The sequence below is a fragment of the Nicotiana sylvestris genome, chromosome 10, assembly GCF_000393655.2.
Source record: "Nicotiana sylvestris chromosome 10, ASM39365v2, whole genome shotgun sequence".
Classification (NCBI taxonomy): Eukaryota; Viridiplantae; Streptophyta; class Magnoliopsida; order Solanales; family Solanaceae; genus Nicotiana; species Nicotiana sylvestris.
In genome coordinates, this window is record NC_091066.1 from 95,946,002 (window position 1) to 95,968,224 (window position 22,223).

The window sequence follows — 22,223 nt, forward strand, 5'->3', positions numbered from 1 at the left end:
TTCTAGTTAAGCAAATTTGTTTATCTCGTTCTTGTGCCATAATAAATTGTTTGAGTTTGTGTTTACTAAATATGTTCTTGATAGATATATGATACTCCATGTGTGATTAGTAAACACGTTCACGTCAAGAAATTTGAAACTAGGATACTTTCTGCAATTGGTAATTGAACTGTTCTCTCAAAATATATATGCATTTCTCCCTTTTCCTTTTTGAATTAATCTTGTGCTGGCTGTCATTGTCCTGTAATTTCTTTCATTCTAGTTAAAGGAGAAATGATCAACTTTCTGCCAATTGTTCATTCTTTTGGGTAGCTGACAACAATTTTTTTTTTTGTTATTTCTATATATATATTCCTACTATTAATAAGGGACAATTTGAGAAGCTTGGGGTTATCAGGGGTATTTTGGAAAAATTACAACTGATTTAACCAAACACACGTAGTATTCTTGTTTTACCCGGTTTTGACACGTACAAACGCTTAGTGCATACGCTGGTTCTTCCTCCAGATTTTCACAATTGCTCAATTCCTCTTCCAGTTTCGCTCTTGGAAAATGGGGAATTTCCCTTCCCCCCCCCCCCCCCCCCCCGGTTTCCCCTGGAATTTCTGTAAATTAACATAGGCATCCGATCTCAGACCTTATTGTCCAACGATTTCACTTTTCTCTCTGGATCTAAACTCTATGCTGTGACAAGATAGTTCCATCACAACTCTCTTGTTCATCTTGAAAGGTAATTTATATTTCTTGCTTGCTGCAGAGAAATGATTTTTTTAAATGAATTTATTTGGCTCTAGGTATTTTCCAAATTGTTGTTGTGCAAAAATTGTTTATATTGGGTAAATTGCTTACTACGACAGCTTGTGAACATTGCTGCTTAACCAAAAGTCCTAAATTGACAGAAGTGCTAACGATACTCTTATTAATGAAGACACAAGGAAATGAGTTGAGTTGGAAATGTGATTTTTTCAATTGAAGCACCACTATAGAAGTGTAAGTCATATAGGTATTCCTCTGTCCTAATAGACTTGATTGTTTTCTTTTTTTCCTGGGTAGAAAAACCTTATTTGAACTGTAGGAATGCAATTAGTTAGGTTTCGGACATCACTCAAAAGTATATTTCTTGATCAACTTATCCACATCAAAAGAGACAGTTAAGGAGCTTCGGGTCGTGCTGTGTGTTTGCAGTCCAACAGGGATAACATTGAAATCTTACTTTCCTCTGTGTTATTTTGATTGGACTACTGTAGCCCTTTTATTTATTTTTGGTTGTAAAGACAATTTGCCCACTTTGATATCTCATTACTTTATAGCCTCCAAACGTGTCACTTTGTCTGCCAAGTTATCTCATTACTGTGGCCCCACAAGAATGAGGTGTCTACTCATTGAAGTTTCACTTTGGAGAAACAACCGTTTTTGTCTTTAGATTGTTAATAGAATACTTAATATAATAGTAACTTTAAAATATTGATCATTCGAACATTATGACTTGCGAACCTAATGGTTAAAATAAGCAGCTTTTGTGTATTTGCTCATAGTTGCAACAAAAAATAGTACATTTTTCATTAAAATTCATCATAATGTTCTAAAATAACTTATGAATAGGAAAATATATAAGTTTCAAAGTTTGGAGTTATAACATGTAGAAGCCCTTGTTCATCCTCAGTGTTCATTTATGATCATTATTAGTTGGTCCCAAAATAACATTGGCAGAAACACCATGATACCACTCAGATTGATAAATTCATCCTATTTATTTAAGCTATTTTAAGTGTTTAGTTATGTTTCTGGAATGATTTAAACATCCATGTGTAAATATTTGTGGTTATGGAAATCAACAATTTTAAGGGTGGGGACAACCGAAAAGTCTTTTGAGACTTCCAATTGATTATGTGATTGAATAGTTCTTGTAAATGTCAATTGTCTATACAAGAGTAAACTGGTGCATACACCAAATTGAAATGCTAAACAAAATCCGTTACTTTTACGGTATTTTTCGTCACCAAGATTATAATTTAAATTCAAAAAGAGAGATATGCTTATTTGAACAATTGAAACTAAATTCAACATACTAGGTTAGTATATTCCAGAAGGCATAAAAATAATTTATCATTTGGGTAATAAAAATTCTAAATGGCATACATGATTATTGGTTAGACGATTGCAATAATTTCAAAGGACTCATAAATTTTTATCAAATAAATCAAATTAACTCGGTACATGCTTAAACATAGTTTTTCTCTTGAATGTCATTTAGAATAGCTAGATATAAAAGTAAATACTCTTTCGGTCAGTACTTCTAGTGTCAAATTTTACTAAGTTAGTTTAGGTAATTGCTTTTAATCAAAGTCTTTATCTTGCGCTTGGGAAATTTAAGTACTATTAATAAAATTATTGATATGAGTAATTTGTTTTATTTCGCTCATCATTTTTATTATTCAACATCATTAAATCATACGCTTGATTACCTTTTTAATTTAAAAATGCAATTTAGTTATTATATAGGCAAGTTCATAACATAGATATTAGAAAAATGAGAAAAATATAATGATATTAAGAAAAATTTAATAGAAAGATAAATATTGATAATATAGAGGTTAAACTAGGCATTTAAAAATTAATTAGAAAATAAGGGGGAGAATGACAATTACTCAGGGGAGGGGGGGGGGGTTGATTTTTAAAGCAGGGGTTGATTTTTAAAGCAAATTTAACAGGATATAAATGATTTTCATACGGAAAGAAAGGAAGACTTTTGAAATTTACGGTCTAAAACAATCCTATATTGGACTACATGAAAGTTTAAACTCTTATAAATTGAGAATTGCATTAAATTATTTTGAAGGAAAATAACTTTTTCCTCATGATTTAGTTCAAATACTTTTTGTAGAACCTAAATTGTCTTTTTTTGCTTCTTTTACTTAATCTCTACAATCGTATTTAATTTGTTACGTACGTAAGGATAAATTCAGTTGCCTTTACTATGGTAAACTTGAAAAACAAGTTGATAAGGCGTAGAATTTTCTAGAAGACACTATATGATGGCAACTTCGTATTATGTTGATAAGACATCTTTATTACATGACTAGTATAAAACATATGCTATAAACAATTATTTAAAATAAATTAAATTCACCAAATTCGGGTTTTGAATATGTTACACATTACACTGGAGTTGGAAAGATGAGATGCAATAAATTAATTAAGACTAATAATGAATGAGATGAGTCGCCATGTGACTCACTTTAGCTCAATATTCATCACCAGTGAAGACTGATTTTCACCTTTTGAATTTGGGATTTTAATTGGGTCAGTAGCAATTATGAATAGATTCAGATTTTTTTTTACCTTCATGTGATATTTGCACCAGATTAGTCTTGTTGCTTAATTCCAAGTGTAAAGTTAAATTTTTTTAGAAAAAGGACTGTAGTTTGCCAAACAGAGAATTTAATGTCTTTACCTTTAAAAGCTATCTTCATTTATTAATGTCTATTTCTAGAACACAACTTAGAGATAACAATAATGTGAACGATCTGGACCTGGATCTTAATGCTAACCAAGTTCTCCATCAATTATGGGAATATCTTTTTTTTATTGAAAAAAATCTCCCACAACAATCAAAAATCAAAATTGAAATCCATGGGCCAAACCCCCCACTATCAAGCTTAACATTGATGGTGCTTTCTTAAAAGAAAAGCTTCATGCAGGTATAGGAGGGTTCTTCCGAAATAGCAATGGTAACTGGATAATGGGATATTACAAATCTTGTTATGCAACATGCTCTTTGCAGGTAGAACTACTAGCACTGGAGCAAGGCCTCGAGTTAGCTCTGGATATGTCACTAGCTGCTCTAGAAATTGAATCAGATTCAACAGACATAATAAAAATGATTATGGAAGATAATGCCCCTACTAACTGTGAGCACGTGATTTTTGTTTACACGACAATTACTCCAAAAGAAATCAAAAAATAATAACAAATGGCCTTGCTGTACAATTTTTGGAATTTACGTGGCATTTTGTTAGCTATTTGTGGTTTTGTCCGTGTTTATTTAGTCTTATCAAACAAAAATACAAAAAAATATATGTCGTGTGTAAGTTTAGGATATCGTTCTACTATTAGGAATTAATCAAACCATAATTCGGTTATTAAAAGGAAAATCACAAAAATATACATCTTTTATTCTATTTTTGTCATTAAGTGATTTTATTTTAATTAAATGTTAATATGTGTGATAATTGTTGTTCAATGTTTGTATAGTTTTATTTTACAATTTAGTTGGGATTTTTAGAAATTAAAAGAAGAAAAGAAAGGGGTTTTAAAATTAAAGGAATTCAGACTTGGGTTTAAAATTGAGACCAAGAAGCAGGCCCAATATATTTTCCCATGACCCAGTCCAATTCGGCCTCATCAAACGACGTCGTCCAAGGCCTACCAGATCTGGACCGTTGATCTGACATATCTAACGGTCCAATTTAACTCCCGTTTTAAAACCAAACGACGCCGTATAAGGGTGTTCAATCAGAGCCGTCCATCTCGTTCAATCCTACGGCCTCCCCTACTCCTTACTTAACCCGACCCATTTAACCCAGAGACCGACCCAGTCTCACTTAAATCACACGACGCCATTTCACCCCAGTGAAGGATCTGGCCCATTGATCATCCTTGATCCAACGGTCCAGATCAAATGTCCCACTAAACTATACAACCCCAATCCATTCACCCCGCGCCCTAAGCCGGACCCCCCCTTTGCCCTTAGGTCGTCTCCCTCACCCAAACCCCAAATCCCTTAGAACCCTCGCGATGCCCCCTTTCCCTTCACCGTAGAACCCGGCGGCAACAACGCCGGTGACCACCACCTTAACACGCTAGGACCACTCAACCGCCCTGAACACAGATCTGCTAACCTTAGGTTTCGAATCTTCCCCCACTGTCTCGAATCTTCATTTGAAGATTCGAGCCGGGCCTCGACCTATGCCAAACCACCCCAAATCCATGTCAGGCACTCCCCTGACCTTCCTCATGACCAAACCAGGCTTGGTTTGGTCCGAATCCAACCAGGAAAACCTGAATCCCAAATCTGCCTTAAGAACCCTAGAAGTCCTGAGTCCGATTTTTGTCCGTTTGAACCAGAAGATTAGGGTCTAATGGACCTTAATCGAAGTGTTCTCAGTTGAGAACACTTCGATTAAAGTCCGTTCAACCCCAAGAAAGGTCGATTCAAATCCGAGACATGGTCTTCTGATTTTTTCAAACCTTTTAGGTATTTCTGCTTTCCTTTTTTCTTGTCAGTTCATTTTGTTTGTTTGTTTTGTTAATGTTTGTTCATGTGCCTAAATGGTAGTTGATTTGTTTTGTGTCGACTGTTCTGTCCACCTTGCCCGGACCTCTGTATTTGGTCGAGTCTTTCTTCATTTACTGATCGTGTGTATGTGTGTAAACTATACAATCGACTGAAATTGAATTTGGTCGATTAATTAGTTTCCAGGGCAACTTTGTTTGGTCAATACAATTTGAATCACATGTTAATACTGTTGGATTCTGATCATTGGCTTCGATTGTATGTGTTGTGATTCGCGTAGTCGATTCGATATATGTCGTCAATTAGTTTCAGTTGGAATGATAGTAATTCGACTCATGCTATTTAATTTGATTTACTGAAGCATTGTGAATCAGCTTAGTTGTTTATTGTCAATGTGTATTAGTCTGTTAGCTAAATCAGAAAACATTTAAGGATTGATTTATAGCTGCAGTCTAGGATAGGTCTCAGATTTTAGTTTAATTGATGGCATCGTTTACTCATTTTCGACCTTGGGCAGCATGTGCATTGTAGTATAATGGACAACATGTACTCCTGCTGCCCATACCTGTTTAAAATAATAAAAGATAAATCCTTATAATAATGAAAAAGAGGCTGTCAGGAGAATCTCATGGGAAGTGTTCTATTTTTATCTTTAAGTGAAAAAACAGCAGGAGAACATGGGAGGGATTTGAGTTTGTTTAACAGGCTGTTGAATGGGCTGATGCTAGGCTATAAATAGAAGAGTTTCCACTGGTTTGGGACAGACAGACAGAAGCTAAAAAAAAAGACTAAAAAGCATAGGGAGATAAAAAAGAGAAAAGAGGGGAGATATACAAATACACACAGATAGACACACACCTGCATAAAAATAGATCAGGAGATAAGAGGGAGGCAGAACACAAAAGAAAATTGGATAAGGGGGTAAAAGCTTTTCTGAATCAGTCTAGGGAGGTTTTAAATCAAGCCTCTCAGTTTCAAAGTCAAAAGTCAGTTTAAATTCAGTTTCAAGAACTGAATTTCAACATCCCTCAAAAGAACGAAGGCATTAGTTTGAAATAGGCAATCCTGTCCAGTGTCTGAAGTTTTAAAGCTATTGAACTCATCCGAATATTAGTAGACTCTTCTCTACAACCTTTGGTTTTTCCGGGCCATATTTCAATTTTCTGGGCTTTGGTAGTATTGTTGAGGGTCTGTCTTTGCTTGCTACTTGATTTCTCCTGAAACCGCCACTGGATTCTGGTCTTATTGCTTGGTTTACTCTACTGGCTGCTGTTGGTATTTGCTACTGCTTTGTTGCTACTGTTTTGTTGCTTCCACTGCTGCTGTATTTGTTGTTGTTGCTGCCATTCTTGTTGCTGCTGCTGCTGCTGACTTCTCTGTATTTTTTTCTTTTGTTGTATTCAACATCCAGGTACACACTTTGAATCTCACACTGATGTAACAGTAACAATGAGTACGAAATGAAAGATGCAAAGGAGTTTAATCAACTGTGGCTGTACTTACGGCTTTATAAATATTGTTAGGATCGTGTAATTTTAGTAGCTCAAACAGAAAAATACTTTGGGTTAGCTTGTACTCAGTTGAAACATAGTTTGTTTAAATATTGTGATCTTGTTTATTTAGCCATTCGTATGATATGGAATGCATAGGTGTTTAGTATATCAATAGCTAAATCTCACCTCTATTCTTGTTTCAAACATGCCAATCAGTTTGCTTCTAGTTTGGGTGAAAAATGCAATAAGTGATTGATTCCGTTAATCAAGCCCGAATAAGTTAGTTTAAATTCGAACTTGAAGAACATTTGGCATAAGTCTAACATTTCCTTTAATCTTGTATGTAATCTCCTTTAGCAAAATAACAACATGTTCACTCATGGAATAAGGCACGAAACAATCCCCGCCTTGTAAATAACTAATCAGATAATTAACAGGAATCCAGAATTGATCAAGCATGTAATTTAATTAGCGTGCATTTTCCTCTCTTTCACTTTTCTTAGAGACAAACAGAATAGAAAAAATGTAATCGCTATAGGCTTATCCTTTCATAAAATGAGATGAGCCTCGCCAAATAAAATGCACAAACTGCGGGGCCCTCAATAACTGATCATAATAAAATATTTAAAATCTGGGATGGTTTGGTTTAGTGAACTTCACTGCCCTCCCCAAAAATAATAACGCGATATTCTCTTTAGGCACGCTTTAATAATGTTACTTTTCTTAAATTCGGGTGCGCATTTATGTGACCCAAATCCAAATCTCAACGGAGTCGGAACGTGTTAACAACTGCGGGTGCATTGATTGTGACGTGGTTCGAGATGCATTTCCACGACGTTGCAATTCTATAAAAAATAAATGATAATGATAAAAGCGGTTTAAACTCAATAAAAGCACATAAGTCGTAACATGTATTTAAATCAGATATTTAGCCATTATAACAATTTAAGCGACCGTGCTAGAACCACGGGATTCGAGGGTGCCTAACACCTTCCCTCGGGTCAACAGAATTCCTTACTTAGAATTTCTGGTTCGCAGACTTCATTTGGGAAAGTCGAAAATTTCCTCGATTTGGGATTCAAGATAAATCGGTGACTTGGGACACCAAAAGCCAAACCTTTCCCAAGTGGCGACTCTGAATTAAATAAATAATCCCATTTCGAATATTGTCACTTAAGTTGGAAAAACTCCCTCGCGCATTTTACCCTTCGGGGCGGGCGCGCAAAAATGAGGTGTGACACTAACAACTGTTTACTCAATTGCAGGTTATTGATGCTCCAACTGAAAATCCCAGTGATCAGGCACAAGTTTAGGGAAGGCAATGCAGTGGCAAATCGTTTAGCTAAGGAAGCAATCAAATACTTCAACCCTGATTAATGCTATCACCTTGCCCCCCCCCCCCTCTTTTTGTTGATTGTCTTTTGGAAAAAGACATGCAAGGTCTTTGTTTTGGAATTAAGCAATTAAGTACCAGTGTTTGTAATAGTCTAGTGGCTTTAAACAATAGTAATGTCCTACGAGACTATGTAGTTTCTATGTAAGTTTTTGCTATTATTAATATATGCTTCCTTATCGTTAAAAAAAAAACTTAGAGAGGCAGACAATAGTAGAAGAGAATTGAACAAACTATAACACATTATGTTTAATCTGGTTTAATATGAAAAAGAGTTCAATAAATATTTGTAGAAGGAAGTTGGTTACACTTAATTATTAGAAAATGTCTTTCGTTAATTATAATTCATGCCGCTAACTCCATAACCCTACTCAAAAATTTAAAAGGGAAAACAAGTGAATTATTAAAAGAACCATCAAAGATGCTTCCACTTATTTAACACCAATAATGGCCGCAAGGCTAAGAACATTTTTTTTGCACTGCATACAATAAATCATTTACTGTAATAGACAGAAAAATTTATTTTTGGGTAAATTTTTAAACGTGTACATTCACTAATTTGTCTATTACAAGAAAAGTGGACAAATATACGAGCAGACAATGTTTAATATAATACCTGATATAAGTCTTAGCGCATAAATTTTGAAAAGTAAATGACATAGAGGATTGTCAATCTGAACTAAAAATGTTCGCCTTATTCTATTTGATGAATATAGCCAACTGTATCGTCCTTTTAAAACACCTAGAAAGTTTCTGAATGGTATCAATATTGTGTTATCACAAAGAATCGGCATAGAGAAAATTAAACAAAGATATACATTTATACATTATTGCTCACATAACATTGGGCCCGGGCTTAGCCCGAACATAACCGCATTAGTATAGAATAGAATAGACTTAATTGTCCTGGCTTCACATCTACAAATTAGGTTCTAGAATGAGTGTAGAGCTAGCAACTTAGACGCTTACCCGTCGAAAGCTGATTGGGTTGGGGGTGATAACTAAAAAGTAATTGGGTCAAAATGTGTAGACCCGTTTTGACCCGCTGGAAAATTGGGTTCGGATGGGTCATAATGAGGTAACCCAACGGGCTGTAACGACTCGTCCCAATTGTATCGAAATGTATCGAATACCAATTGTATACCAATAGGGTGTACATAGATACCAATTGTATCGAATTTTTAAATCTACTAGTCTCAGTGTCTTTTCTTAATAAATATAAACTTTTTTTCTAAAATTAGATAAATATTATATTAAAATTTTTGTTTAAGTTGTAAAATGAAAGTATAAATTCATGAAGATGATGAGTACTGATCCTATATAAGTAATTCTCAAATTACGACGAATAAGAAAAATATTTATAGAAGTAAAATTTTACTCAAAATTAAAATTTTAAAATATTAAGAATTTTTGCATAATTCAAATAGAGAAATTTTAATAGCTAACAATTTCATTAATGTAAAAATTCAACCAAGAAAAATAATTTAAATAGCAATTTTAACCAAATTACATCCTAAAAGGCACCATTACTTCTTTTTAAAATAAGACTTGTTTGACAAAACTTTGTGGAATTACATGATTATGATTTTTATGATTCCATAAATTATGCTTCGTCATCTCATGGAATCTCAAAATTTAGACTAATAGTCACATGATCCCGCCAAATCGATGAGTAAATCATATATCTGTCAAAACTTTTAAATGCAATACTGTTGGAAGCATGTGTTGATATTGATGTAAATAATCGGGCGTTAAATATGTCCAATGTAATAGTATAAAACTCAAACTTCAAAACAAATTAAAATGCATTGACTAAAAACATAAAGAATTCTATATATCCAGAACATCTATAGGTAAAATATCTCTTTCTAACTCTAATTAGAGAGAATGATTCTGTTACCTAATTCAAATAACAAAAAAATAATCTTTAATTGGCACACATCTAGAAAGTACTAAGGAGTATGTGTTGTCTCTTAAACTTAGGGTTTCAAAGTATATTAGTCTACAACAACAACAACAATAACCCAGTAAAATCCCATAAGTGGGGTCTGGGAAGGGTAGTATGTACGCAGACCTTACCCCTACCCTGAAGGAGTAAAGAAACTGTTTCCGGAAGACCCTCGGCTTAAAATAATAAGAAAAACAAAAAGGAGAGAATATTAGTTGCACCACAGAGATCATAGGAAAAATAGGAACATTAGTCTAGTGTCGCCTAAAAAAGGTTTTGAGTAATAACACGTTTATTACAGAAGAATAGGAAATAAATTACTATAAGGCATAATTGAATTAATTTTAAAGTCCTAAATATTTTAAATAAGAAAAAAATTAACTAATAAATAAAATTTTAGTTGATTTTAAAGTTCTATCTATTTTTTTCATTGTGAACTTAATTTTTAAAGGAAAAAAAGACGAACGACACAGGCTTTTAATAATCACATAAACAATATTGAAAAAATATATTTGAGTTATAAAATAGAATCTAAGGAAATAAATCATAATTTTATGAAAATGGTAAATGTTAAATTGTTGATCCTATTTAGCTAACTCAGTAAAGAAAGAAATCATACAACAACAACAATAACAAATTCAATGTAACTCACAAAGTGAGGTTTGAGGAGGGTAGTGTATACACATAATATATTTTGTATCCTACCTTTCTTCAAGTTTGCATTTTAATCAAGTTGACTCTTAATAGTATACACTAATGATTTTTCTCTATTTTCTTACTCAATTCTTTCATTGTTAGTAGTCTAACAATAAGATCTTTATCAACCTAAAAATTAATTTTATTTATATGATGAATTAGAAAAAAGTTTATCTGTTTTCTGAATTAGTCAATTCAAATACTTAATTATTTGTTCTTGATATTAAATAAAATAATTTATTATTTGTTGAATTAAATTTTTAATATTAGCTTATACCATATTTTAAATATGTAAATCTAATTTACTTTTATTCAATAATTTTTTTATGTTTTTAAAGAATTGGACTTTGTACGTTGTTTTTGTAAAAGCTATATCAATTTGATTGAGAGACAATGTAGTAACACTCCCGACTATTAATATGATCATATCTCGGAGGCTAAACCCCTTGATGAGAACAATCTTACTATTAATTTATCCGTATCTTGTATGCAAAATAGGACATGTGAGAGTAAGATTTATATTAGGTAGATTATTTATGATTAAAATTTTAATTATTAGGAGTTTCATATACTTTAAACAGGAAAGATTTAATAATTAAAACTTTAGTTGATTTTAAACTCCTAAATGTTACGAATATAATTAAATGACTATCTTGTCCAATGTGAACTCCATTTACAAAGGATAAAAAAGGCGAACAATATTTCTCGAAGGGGCTTCGTGCTTTTAATATAGTATAGATAAATCAAACTAAACCAACAAAGTCGGATTTTTCAATCTCGATTTTTCTTAGATTTTTCGGTTTTCTCCCGGTAATATTTTGATAGCACAAAACATAACTTGTACTCCAAATATTTCTTTGGTCCTATTAGGATACAACTATAAAAAAAATAATGTGAGATGAATCATGACATTGTACTAGAATATTCTACAATAAAAATAATAAAATAACATAAAAAATTTTGCTAACTAATAAGCCATAATGAAATGAACATAATCTAAAAGTACAAAGTCATGCTAAAATAAATACGATTAATAAATACTAAATAGTAATTACATGATTAAACAATAAAAAAATAAGCTGTGCGTTTTCACTATACAAACCGATGCAAAATTAAAAAAATAGATATCCAACACTATTGTCATTCCTAGTATTGAATGAAATTTCTTTTATTTAATATTGATTTGATTTTGTTTTGGCCTTTATTTGAGTAACTAACTGTAACGACCCGATCGGTCGTTTTGAGCATTTGCACTTCACTCGATAGTTTACAGGCATGAGTAGCTCCGTATGATGTATTATGACTTATGTGAATCGTCGATTTTGGTTTTCAGATTATTTGGAATTGATTTGGAAGAATGATTCCCAACTAGGAAGCTTTAAATTTAAAGAGTTGACCAAGTTTGACTTTTTAGTATTTGACCTCGGATTGGAGTTTTGATGGCCCCGTTAGGTCTGGATGGTGATTTTACACTCGGGCGTATGACCGTATTTGCATTTGGATATTTCTAGAAGATTTCAGCACAAATTGGCGAAAATTAAAAATTTGAAAGTTTGGAAAGTTCATACGTTTGAGCGGGAATTGACTTTGTGGATATCGGACTCGGATTGTGGTTTCGGGAATTAGAATAGCATTGTTACGTTATTTGGGACTTGTGTACAAAATTTGAGTTCATTCCGGGTTGATTTGCTATGTTTCAGCACGAGTTATGAAAGTTGAAAAGTTTATAGTTCATCAAGTTCGAATTGAGGTGCGATTCATCGTTTCGATATTTTTAGGTGTGATTTGAGGCCTCAAGTAGGTTTGTGTTATGTTATGGGACTTGTTGATATATTTGGATGGGGTCCCGAATGACTCGGATGAATTTCGGACGAGGTTCAGATCATTTTTGTTGCATGTTGCATTGCTGAAGGAGCTGCTGGTTCTGGTGTGATCGCATATGTGGCTGGTTTTGCACCGGTGCAATGGTCGAAAAAGCCACAAGGCAGTTGCAGAAGCCAGGTGAGACCTAGGCGAGGAAGGCCGCAGAAGCGGAATGTTTGGCGCCTCCGCGCGTCTGCAGGCGCGGGAATTTGATCGCGGAAGTGGATATCGGCTCGTTTGGGAGTTTTTGCAGATGCGCACTTTAGCCTCGCACATGCGATTGAGTAGAAGCGTAATAGTGTCCGCATGTGTAGAGGTCAGCTGATTAATGGAGTCCGCAGAAGCAGAGTTTGTGTCGCAGAAGCAACTCATTTGTTCGCAAAGGCGAAAATGACTGGACATAAGCTTTAAGTTCGAGGGTTTTGGTCATTTTTGCATATTTGGAGCTATGGAGCTCAGATTGAGGCAACTTTTGAAACAATTTTCATCACAAGAATTGGGATAAGTGTTCTACACTTGGTTTGATTTTTTTTTTATAAATCTATTTTCATTTTGGCAATTGGTTGATGAATTTTAAAGAGGAAATGAGGAGTTTTAGCCTAAAGTTTCATAGACTGAGTTTTTGAGTTTTGAACATCGATTCGAAGTCGGATTTTAGTGAAACTAGTATGGTTAGACTCGTAATTACATGGTTTGTCGGATTTTGTGAGTTTTGTCGGGTTTCGAGGCACGGGCCTGGGTTTTGACTTTTGGCCGATTTTGGGCTTTTGATTAAGGATTCGACCCTTATCATTTGGAATTATTTCCCTGAGCTTTATTTGATGTATTTGAGTTGCTTTTGGCTAATTTCGAGCCGTTCGGAGATTGGTACGCACATGATGGTAATTTTGGAGCATCATTCGGCTTGATCGGTATTGGATTTGGCTTGTTCGAGGTAAGTAACACTTCTAAACTTGGTTCTGAGGGTATGAAACCCCGAATTACGTGCTATGCGTTTGGTGTTGAGGTGACGCACATACTAGGTGACGGGGGTGTGAGCGTGCACCGTATGAATTGTGACTCCATTATTCCTGTGGCACTGTGTAGTTACCTAATCTTATCTGTAATCATGAAATCTCTACGTACTAGAGTTATTGAGATGTGATCCATGTTAGAAACCATGTCTAGGCTTCATGCTTATTCTATTGGGACCCACTAAGGTCATCTTGCATTCGAAGTACTTGTTTAAATTGTAATTTATACTCAGTCATGTTCAATCATTTCATATCATATCTCAATCTTCGTTGATATCTATTGACACATGATATCATCATTTTGGGCTAGTTTCATAGTATTGTGAGACCGAGAGACTGGAGAGATTGATGACTGAGTGAGGCCGAGGGCCTGATTGTGAAGATATTGATACTATAGAACGTGAGTTGTCCGTGCAACATGTGAGTTGTCCGTGCAGATCCAGATATTGATACTATAGTACGTGATTTGTCCGTGCAGCACGTGAGTTTTCTGTGCGGATTATAGTGCTTGGGCTGAAGGAGCCCCTCCGGAGTCTGTACACCCCCCCAGTGAGCACGATTGATTATTATTGAGGGATGGATCTTCCTTGGGCATGGATCTTGCGCGAAGTAATTATATTTGGGGATGGATCTTCCCCTGGCTGCATTGGCCTTATACAATACTGAGTGACTAACTGTCAGTTGCTATGTATATATTCGGGATGAATTTTCCCTGGGCTGGATTGACCATATACAATATTGAGTGACTGAGCATGTCGAGTGGTTGAGCATGATGAGTGGAAAGTGTGAGACAGTGAGATTGAGTACGCTGAGAGTGTGAGTACATGAGTTCATCTCTGAGATACATTGCATTGACATACACACATGGCATACATGCATAGAGATGCATTTTCCTCATGCTGTACGGTATCACGTCATTCCTGACTTCTCACACATGTTGACATATAGGCATAAATATGTATTTTCCTCATGCCATTTGAAAATGAAACATTCACCTGTTGAAAGTTTTTTAGGAAAAATTACAGTTTTCAAACTTACTCTTTTTTTTGCGATTTCAGTAAAAGATTTGAAATTTTCATGGATTTACTTGAAAAACAGACCTATTTTCTGGAACTATGAACGAGCTGAGCATTTTATCTCTGAGTTACTTCTTTCATTACTTTCATTATGTTGTTATGAATTGTTGTTGTCTATTGGTGTTGGACTATGACCCTTGTCCCAACTCGTCACTACTTTCAACCTAAGGTTAGCTTTGTTACTTATTGAGTTAATGGGGTCGATTGTACTTATACTATACTTCTGCACCTTGCATGCAGATGTTGTTGTGATCGACGAGAGCTGGAATTGAAGATGTACCTGCGTTCCGGATGTAGCTGCCTCTTGTTCATGGTAGCCTTAGATTTATAAAAAAAAATCTGTTTATGTACATTTCGAACAAATGATGTATTTATTTCTTACCAGCTTTGTAAATTCTAATTTAGAAGCTCATGATTTGCACTACCAGTCATTGGGAAATGTATCAGATTTAGATATTTTCTTTTATTCAATTGCCTTATTAATTTCATCGGAATTGGATAGTTGTTAATTGGCTTACCTAGCGGGTTGGGTTAGGTGCCATCATGACTAGTTGGATTTGGGCCGTGACACTAACACTTACAGACTATAAACATTCTGGACCATTAAAAACTTAGAAGTCCATGCTTGAAATAATATGTTAAAAAGAGAGAACTATTAAACAGTTTAAAAAATATTTATGAATTACATTATTATATATATTTTTATGTATAAAATATTTTAAAATTTGTATACATGTAATGTCGGGTTGGTTTGGTTTTTATTTGATTTTCTTTAGTTAAAACCAACCCAAATGAATTATAATCGGATTTTGTTTTCCAATACCAAACCAAATCAAACTAAACTATAGTCGGGCTTTTCCCCCTGATTTTAATTGGATTATCGGTTTTTTGACTTGATCTGTCTTGACCCACCCAAAATCGACACAATCTGCTCATTTGACACCTCAAGTTGAGTGGTTCTTGAAATTACCTCGTTGAAAATATCTTGATATTACAAAAAATAATCTAAGTAGAGATTCAAATTCTGACCCCATATTGGGACTCCGAAATTCCAAGGCTCGGTGTAGTATGTAACCTCTTAGAAATATTATCTATGAAAATTTATTTTCATTGTGCAACCTTGATGAGAGAGGGATTAATATAACTCTTAATCTTTTGAGCAGCTAACATCATTTTTGCATTTTGGTTACGCTGGCAAACAAAAAGTTAACGATGTGCAGCAGTTCTCTGTGACATATTTATATCATAGCACGATCAAAATATTTATCTTTGGGAAACATAATGTTTTTAAATGCATTATACATGTGAAATGTAAAAGTAATGTTTTGAATAGGCTAAATTTGAAGAATTTTTTGAAGGTTAACACATTATTTATTTGAAATAAATACCATTTAAAAAATTATATTCTATAAATACCTTTTAATGTTTATAGCAAAATATCTAATTTTGGTTACCTCCTAATCCTAAGCCATTAAATACGCTATTCAGTTATACTATTTTCTTTCTCTCTCTACTTTAATACATGCCATTTCTTCCCCATTCCCTGAAAACACGATGTTCAATCTCAAAATTCCTCTCACCCACATCACCTACGTTCTCTTCGATCCCAATTTCTCCAATTCCATCGGAGCATGCATATATGTTACCACGTCAAATATGTTGACATATGGTTTCGACAATTTGGACAGATAGCACTAGGAGCTTTGGTGTCAATCAAAAGCTTCATGCTCAATTTTGTTTCTTCAGAATTAGTCACCATTTTAATTAACTGCTGCAAGTCTTAAATTAGTAAAGCTATAGGTATGTTAATATTGGAAAAAGAAGAGTCCTTATTCTGCCACCATTGCTCGACGACGTCATCTTCTCGAGGTTCATCTTCTGGAGAAAGAAGCGTCCTAATATTGGATAAACTCGAGGTTCTCAACTTCCGTCATCTTCAATACAAGGTTCAAGCTTTAACAGAGTCCTTATTCTGCCACCATTCCTCGACGGCGGATTCGTCGGAAATTAGGGTTTGTTCTTTAACAAAGACGACAGAGTTTGGGGCTGAGCAACTTGAATTTTCTGTTAATATATTTCAATATATCTCGCTGTATTTTCATGTATTTCAATGTATTCATTGTCTTTTTTTCATTGTATTTCAATGTATCTCGTTATATTCCATGTATTTCATTGTATTCATTGTCTCGTTGTATTCCATGAATGTATTCATATATATTTTTAATTAATATAATTTATGTATTATATAATTTCTCTAAAGATTGCTATATTTTTGGGGTGTTTTTCGGTTGAGAATCTTTTTTATAACTGGAAATACAAAATTTGTGTGTTATAATTGAGTTTGTTAAGTTATATTAGGAGTTTATTATGTTAATTGATTCACGTTCCATTTAAAAACAATGTAATCGACTGTATTTACAGCAGTCCAATTGTAATCCCATGTTTCATGCCATGAATACAGTCGAATACACTCGAATACAACAACTGATTAGCTGAACTTCCCTGATTCATGCTTATTTTTGTTATTGTATTCATGAATACAGTAGCTTAAATACATCTAATACATCTTATAACAACAGAAAACGTATCTACAATCCGTAATATAACAAATGGTATCTATAGATAGCTAATTACCACTAAAAGATAGTACTTTATGAAACTTTCTCAAATTTGAATGCCATTTAAGTCACTAAATTTGATCGCGAACGCACTGCCCCCAAGCTCGACGAACGCGGTCCCAACTTTACGAACGCGAAGAACAAACCTGTCTGACACCAAAATGACCTCTGCGAACGCGACTTCCTCTTTGCAATCCCGAAGAAGGAAACCAGACACCAATTAAACATCAATCCAAAACAAGAGTAAATGGTCTGAAACCTATCCGAAATATACCCGAGCCCCCGAGACTCAGTCCAATCATACAATCCAATCCCCAAGCATAATACGGACCTACACGAGGCATTAACCACATCAAACAATATCAAAACTATGAATCACACCTCAATTTAAGCCTAATGATCTGAACTTTCAACTTCCAAAACTCATGTCGGACTATATCAAATCAACTCAGAATGACCTAAAATTTTGCATGCAAGTATCAAATGACACAACGGACCTATACCAACTCCCGAAATAGCAATCCGAATTTGATATCACCAAAGTCAACCCTCAGTCAAACCTATTAACTTTTCAACTTTCGCCAAAATAACCTAGGAACTTCCAAATCCCAATATGGTCATACGCCCAAGTCCAAAATCACCATACAAAGCTATTGGAACTATCAAAATACTATTCCAGAGTCATCAACACAAAGGTCAAACTCCGGTCAACTCTTACAACTTAAGCCTCCATCCAAGGGACTAAGTGTCCCAAATCAATCCAAAACTCTCCTTAAATCAAACCAATCAACCTCGCAAGTCACGTCGAGGGCGTTATGTAAAGCATTAAATAGGAGAAAAGGGGCTAAAATACTCAATACGACTGGCCAGGTCGTTACAATATGTACCCTTTCCCAAGCAATACATATAAATAGCTACAGTTTGATGGCCATTCAATCAATTGAAATAAGTACGTAATTGAACAAGTAAAGAAATTCAACGGCTAAATTATATTAAAACTTAACAAGACTTCATCCTCCAAAAGGTTCCATTAAAACTCTAGATAATAAATTAGCTACTCATTATAGTATGTAGAAATACAATACTAAAGTTCATAACCAACAATAGAAAATAGGAAGAAGAAAGGAAAAACTTTCGGTTGTATCTTCCTCCTTGCTCCTGGCCTATTTTTGCCTCGAAAGGTGTTGTCTAACCCTGAAGTAGCGTCTTCTCCGTCAAAAGTTGTGTAAAAATCATGTTTTATATGACCTAGGTAGGATGAAGGTCTGTCCAATGCAATCCAATTTCGAATAGAAAAGCTGGAATCCGCCTCACGCACTCATAGATGCAGATTTAGCCTCTGAATTTTTTCCATTTTGGGGAGCGATCCGTGCCTCCGCTTCACTTTGCTATTTTTGTACACTCAAATGTATCCTTTTTGCATCTATTTTCGTGCCATGCACGAGAGTGGACGAGCTCCCAGTTCTTCCGTCTTTTTCTTTTTGCAACAAATTGATATCTTTTGATCACTTATTAGCCAAATTTACTCTTATATATAAGAAACATGTAATGATCATATTTCACTTCAAAAATCATGTAATCTTTCACAATTCACATAAAAAATAATATGCAAACATACCCAAAAAACATGCACTTTTCATCATTTATCATCAACAAAGAGAAGGAAAGGAAGACAAAGTGAAGCACGAAAAACAAAAAAAAGACTACTACTAGTATTTTACTATTTTTTAAATAACTTTTGAAAATTTCTCGACATTTTATTGTCCAAAAAAAGGAGTGAAAATTGTGTGTGACAATGGGAAAACTAAATCCCTTTCTCCAAATCCCATTTCTTTTTTCTTTGTTCAAACCAAATTAAACAACGATATTTAAGTGATAAATGTTCGTAAACAACACATGTTGTCATATAACTGTATTGATAAAAATAAGTATGACATGTGGATTTATATAAGTGGCTGATATGGCAAGACACGTGAATCATTAAGAAAGCGACAACTTGAGAGATGCATTAAAAGAGGCACGAGTTGTAATAGGTACGGACAAATCACCAACGAGATAAAAAGGTATGGTCGCTCGAGTCTGAATTGCTATATGAAGAGACACCAGCATAATAAATCAAGACATTAAAGAAGGAAGATTTATGAATCGCCAATTAATGTGAATGAATGATCATAGACGTTACAGAATTTTCATAAATAGTTATGATTGTCAATTATAACGTCTCATTAATATCATTAATATTCATAATGATTCAGTCATAAAAGGGAAGAGACGTTGTACTTATAGATTCCTATATAAGGGAAGGGGATTTCATTTGTAAAGACACGTTTGATTATTATTGGAATACAATTATTTTCTTTTACTTTCTGTTGATTACGTTGCTATTTCATTTCCTTTCTTATCACTGAGAAAATATAGAATTTCTTGATTATCTATAGCTCGAGTAATTCTAAAAATAAGCTTTGACCGAAGTACATAATTTTTGGTTAAACAAATTAGTTCCGCAACCATAGAGAATCCACGCTCAGGACTAGCCAATTCGGGCAGTGGAGGAACTCCCAGCGAATCTCGTGGTGGAAGGTCAGGTATCCAAATTAATTCTGATTTACAAAGTTTAGTACTAACTTTGCATAAACAGCTCAAGGAGTAGAACGATCGCATAGAGCAGATACCTGGTGTTTCACCCGTAATCAAAGGAGTGGATATTGATAAATATTCTCAACAACCCTAGAAGCCAAGTTCCGCTCCCTTGCCGATTCCAAAAAAGTTTAAGATGCCCGATATCCTGAAGTATGATAGGACAACCGACCCACGAGATCATGTAACTGTATTTACAACTGGCGTGAAAGGCAATGACCTGACCAAGCAAGAGATTAAGTCAGTGCTGGTCAAACAATTTGGTGAAACACTCACAAAGGAGCACTAACATGGTATTCTCTTTTACCTAAAAATTCTATTGATTCTTTTACTGATCTTGCAGATTCATTTATAAAAGCACACCCGAGAGTTCAAAAATTTGAAAAGAGGATGGAAGACATCTTCAAAATAAAACAAGGAGATACAGAGCTATTCAGGGAATTCGTGGATAGATTCCAGCGTGAAAGGATGATGTTACCACGTGTACCCGATAATTGGGCGGCTATGGCGTTTGCAAGTAACCTAAATGAAAAAAGCTTAGAAGACACAAAGAGACTCAAATAAAGTTTACGAGAATTCCCTCAATAACTTGGAATGATGTTTACAACAGATATAACACGAAGCTGTGGATAGAGGAAGGCACGATCACTCAGTCACGGGGAGATGAAAGAATAAGTTCGAGGCGACCAGAAACTGAAAAAAGGTCTGGTAAGAACAGGCATGAGCCTTACATGGGATCAACAAGAAGGGATTCACGTTCAAAACAAGAGAACCCAAGGTACGATTCCAGATCAAGGGACAGAGATGCGAGTTCGTCATCCAAGTTTAGAACAGAGCGAGATACGCGGGACAACGACATTAGTTCAAAAGCAAAGATTGGTGATTACAGTTTCAATGTTAGTACATCTGAATTGGTAGCTGTTTTAAGAAGTATGGAAGATAAAGTGTGGTGGCTAAAAGAAATGAGATTGAACCCTAGCAAAAGAAACCCAGATTTCTGGTGTGAGTTTTATAATGATCACGATCACAAAATAGCAGAGTGCAAATTGCTACAAGGTGAAGTAGAGCACTTGTTAAAACAAGGTTATTTAACCTATTTGTTTAGTGAGAAGGGTAAGCAAGCATATATGAAGAATAGACAGGAGCCACCAAAACCTCCATTACCGAAAATGACGGTTGATGTGATAAGTGGAGGAGAGGAGGTCAATGGTGTGACATATACGGCTGCAAAAAAGGTGTCAAAAGTCATAGTTACCTACGGAAAGCGAGTTCACCAAGTTTTGGAAGAAGACAATATAACATTTGATGATGCAAGTGCCGATGGCGTGTTGATCCCACACAAAGATGCACTGGTAATATCTTTACTTGTACATGATACTAATGTGAAACGAGATTTGATAGATCCATGTAGCTCTGTAAATATCATTCTTTTAAGAGTGGTAAATGAGATGTAAGCTTATGACAAATTGGTACCCAAAGCACGTACCTTATCCGGATTTGACAATTCGAGCGTTGTTACAATAGGGGAGATAGTGCTCACCACATTCGCAGAAGGAGTAGTCAAGGATATGAAATTTCAAGTGATAGGTATGGACATGTGTACAATATGATCCTCGATAGACCTTGGATTCACGAGATGGATACTGTTCCGTCTACTTTGCATCAGGTTATTAAGTTCCCTTTGCAATGGGAAATTAGACAAATCCGTGGTGATCAACAAGCTTCTAGAAGTTTCAATTTAGTGGAAGATTCAAGCATAAAAAATGACTTTGCAGACGAAAAATAGTAATTATAGAATTCAGTTGAGGATTTAGCAACACAAACGTCAGTTGGAGATGGACAAACGGATGTAGACTCAAGGCTTGATACTATTCAAGAGCCAGAAGAGAACGAAAATATCAAAACAACAATTGAGGAACTCGAAACTGTGGTGCTGTTTATACATTGGCCGGACAGAAAATTTTACATCGGAACCAACCTGAGCCCAGAGATGAAAAGTAAGTTAATTGAATTCTTAAAAGCTAACGCATATTGCTTTGCTTGGTCGCATTCAGATATGACAAGTATACCACCGGAGGTGATGACCCATAAGCTGAATGAAGATCCAACATATCCACTTGTCAAACAGAAGAAAAGGAAGCAAGGATCCTTCAAAAACCAGGTGATTCAAGATTAGGTACAAAAACTTTT

General features: G+C 34.7%; 1 protein-coding gene and 1 long non-coding RNA gene across 2 annotated transcripts; both read left to right on the forward strand.

Moving 5' to 3' along the window:
* Positions 1 to 407: 407 nt before the first annotated feature.
* Positions 408 to 1,477, forward strand: LOC104242460 (uncharacterized). Its single transcript, XR_715004.2, has 2 exons — positions 408 to 730; positions 858 to 1,477. It is a non-coding gene; the product is annotated as an uncharacterized lncRNA (long non-coding RNA).
* A 2,218-nt stretch (positions 1,478 to 3,695) lies between these two features.
* Positions 3,696 to 21,487, forward strand: LOC138879699 (uncharacterized). The gene is made up of 4 exons (XM_070159331.1): positions 3,696 to 3,701; positions 3,785 to 3,911; positions 20,377 to 20,542; positions 20,644 to 21,487. The coding sequence occupies exons 1-4, from the start codon at positions 3,696 to 3,698 to the stop codon at positions 21,485 to 21,487; spliced, it is 1,143 nt and encodes a 380-aa protein (XP_070015432.1).
* The last annotated feature ends 736 nt before the right edge of the window (positions 21,488 to 22,223 follow it).

Excerpts from the sequence above, each read along its gene's own strand:
- LOC138879699 (XM_070159331.1), top strand. Across the intron at positions 3,912-20,376 it reads AGATAATGCCCCTACTAACT|ATTCATTTATAAAAGCACAC; the intron begins GTGAGCACGTGA and ends CTGATCTTGCAG. Across the intron at positions 20,543-20,643 it reads GATAATTGGGCGGCTATGGC|ATATAACACGAAGCTGTGGA; the intron begins GTTTGCAAGTAA and ends TGTTTACAACAG.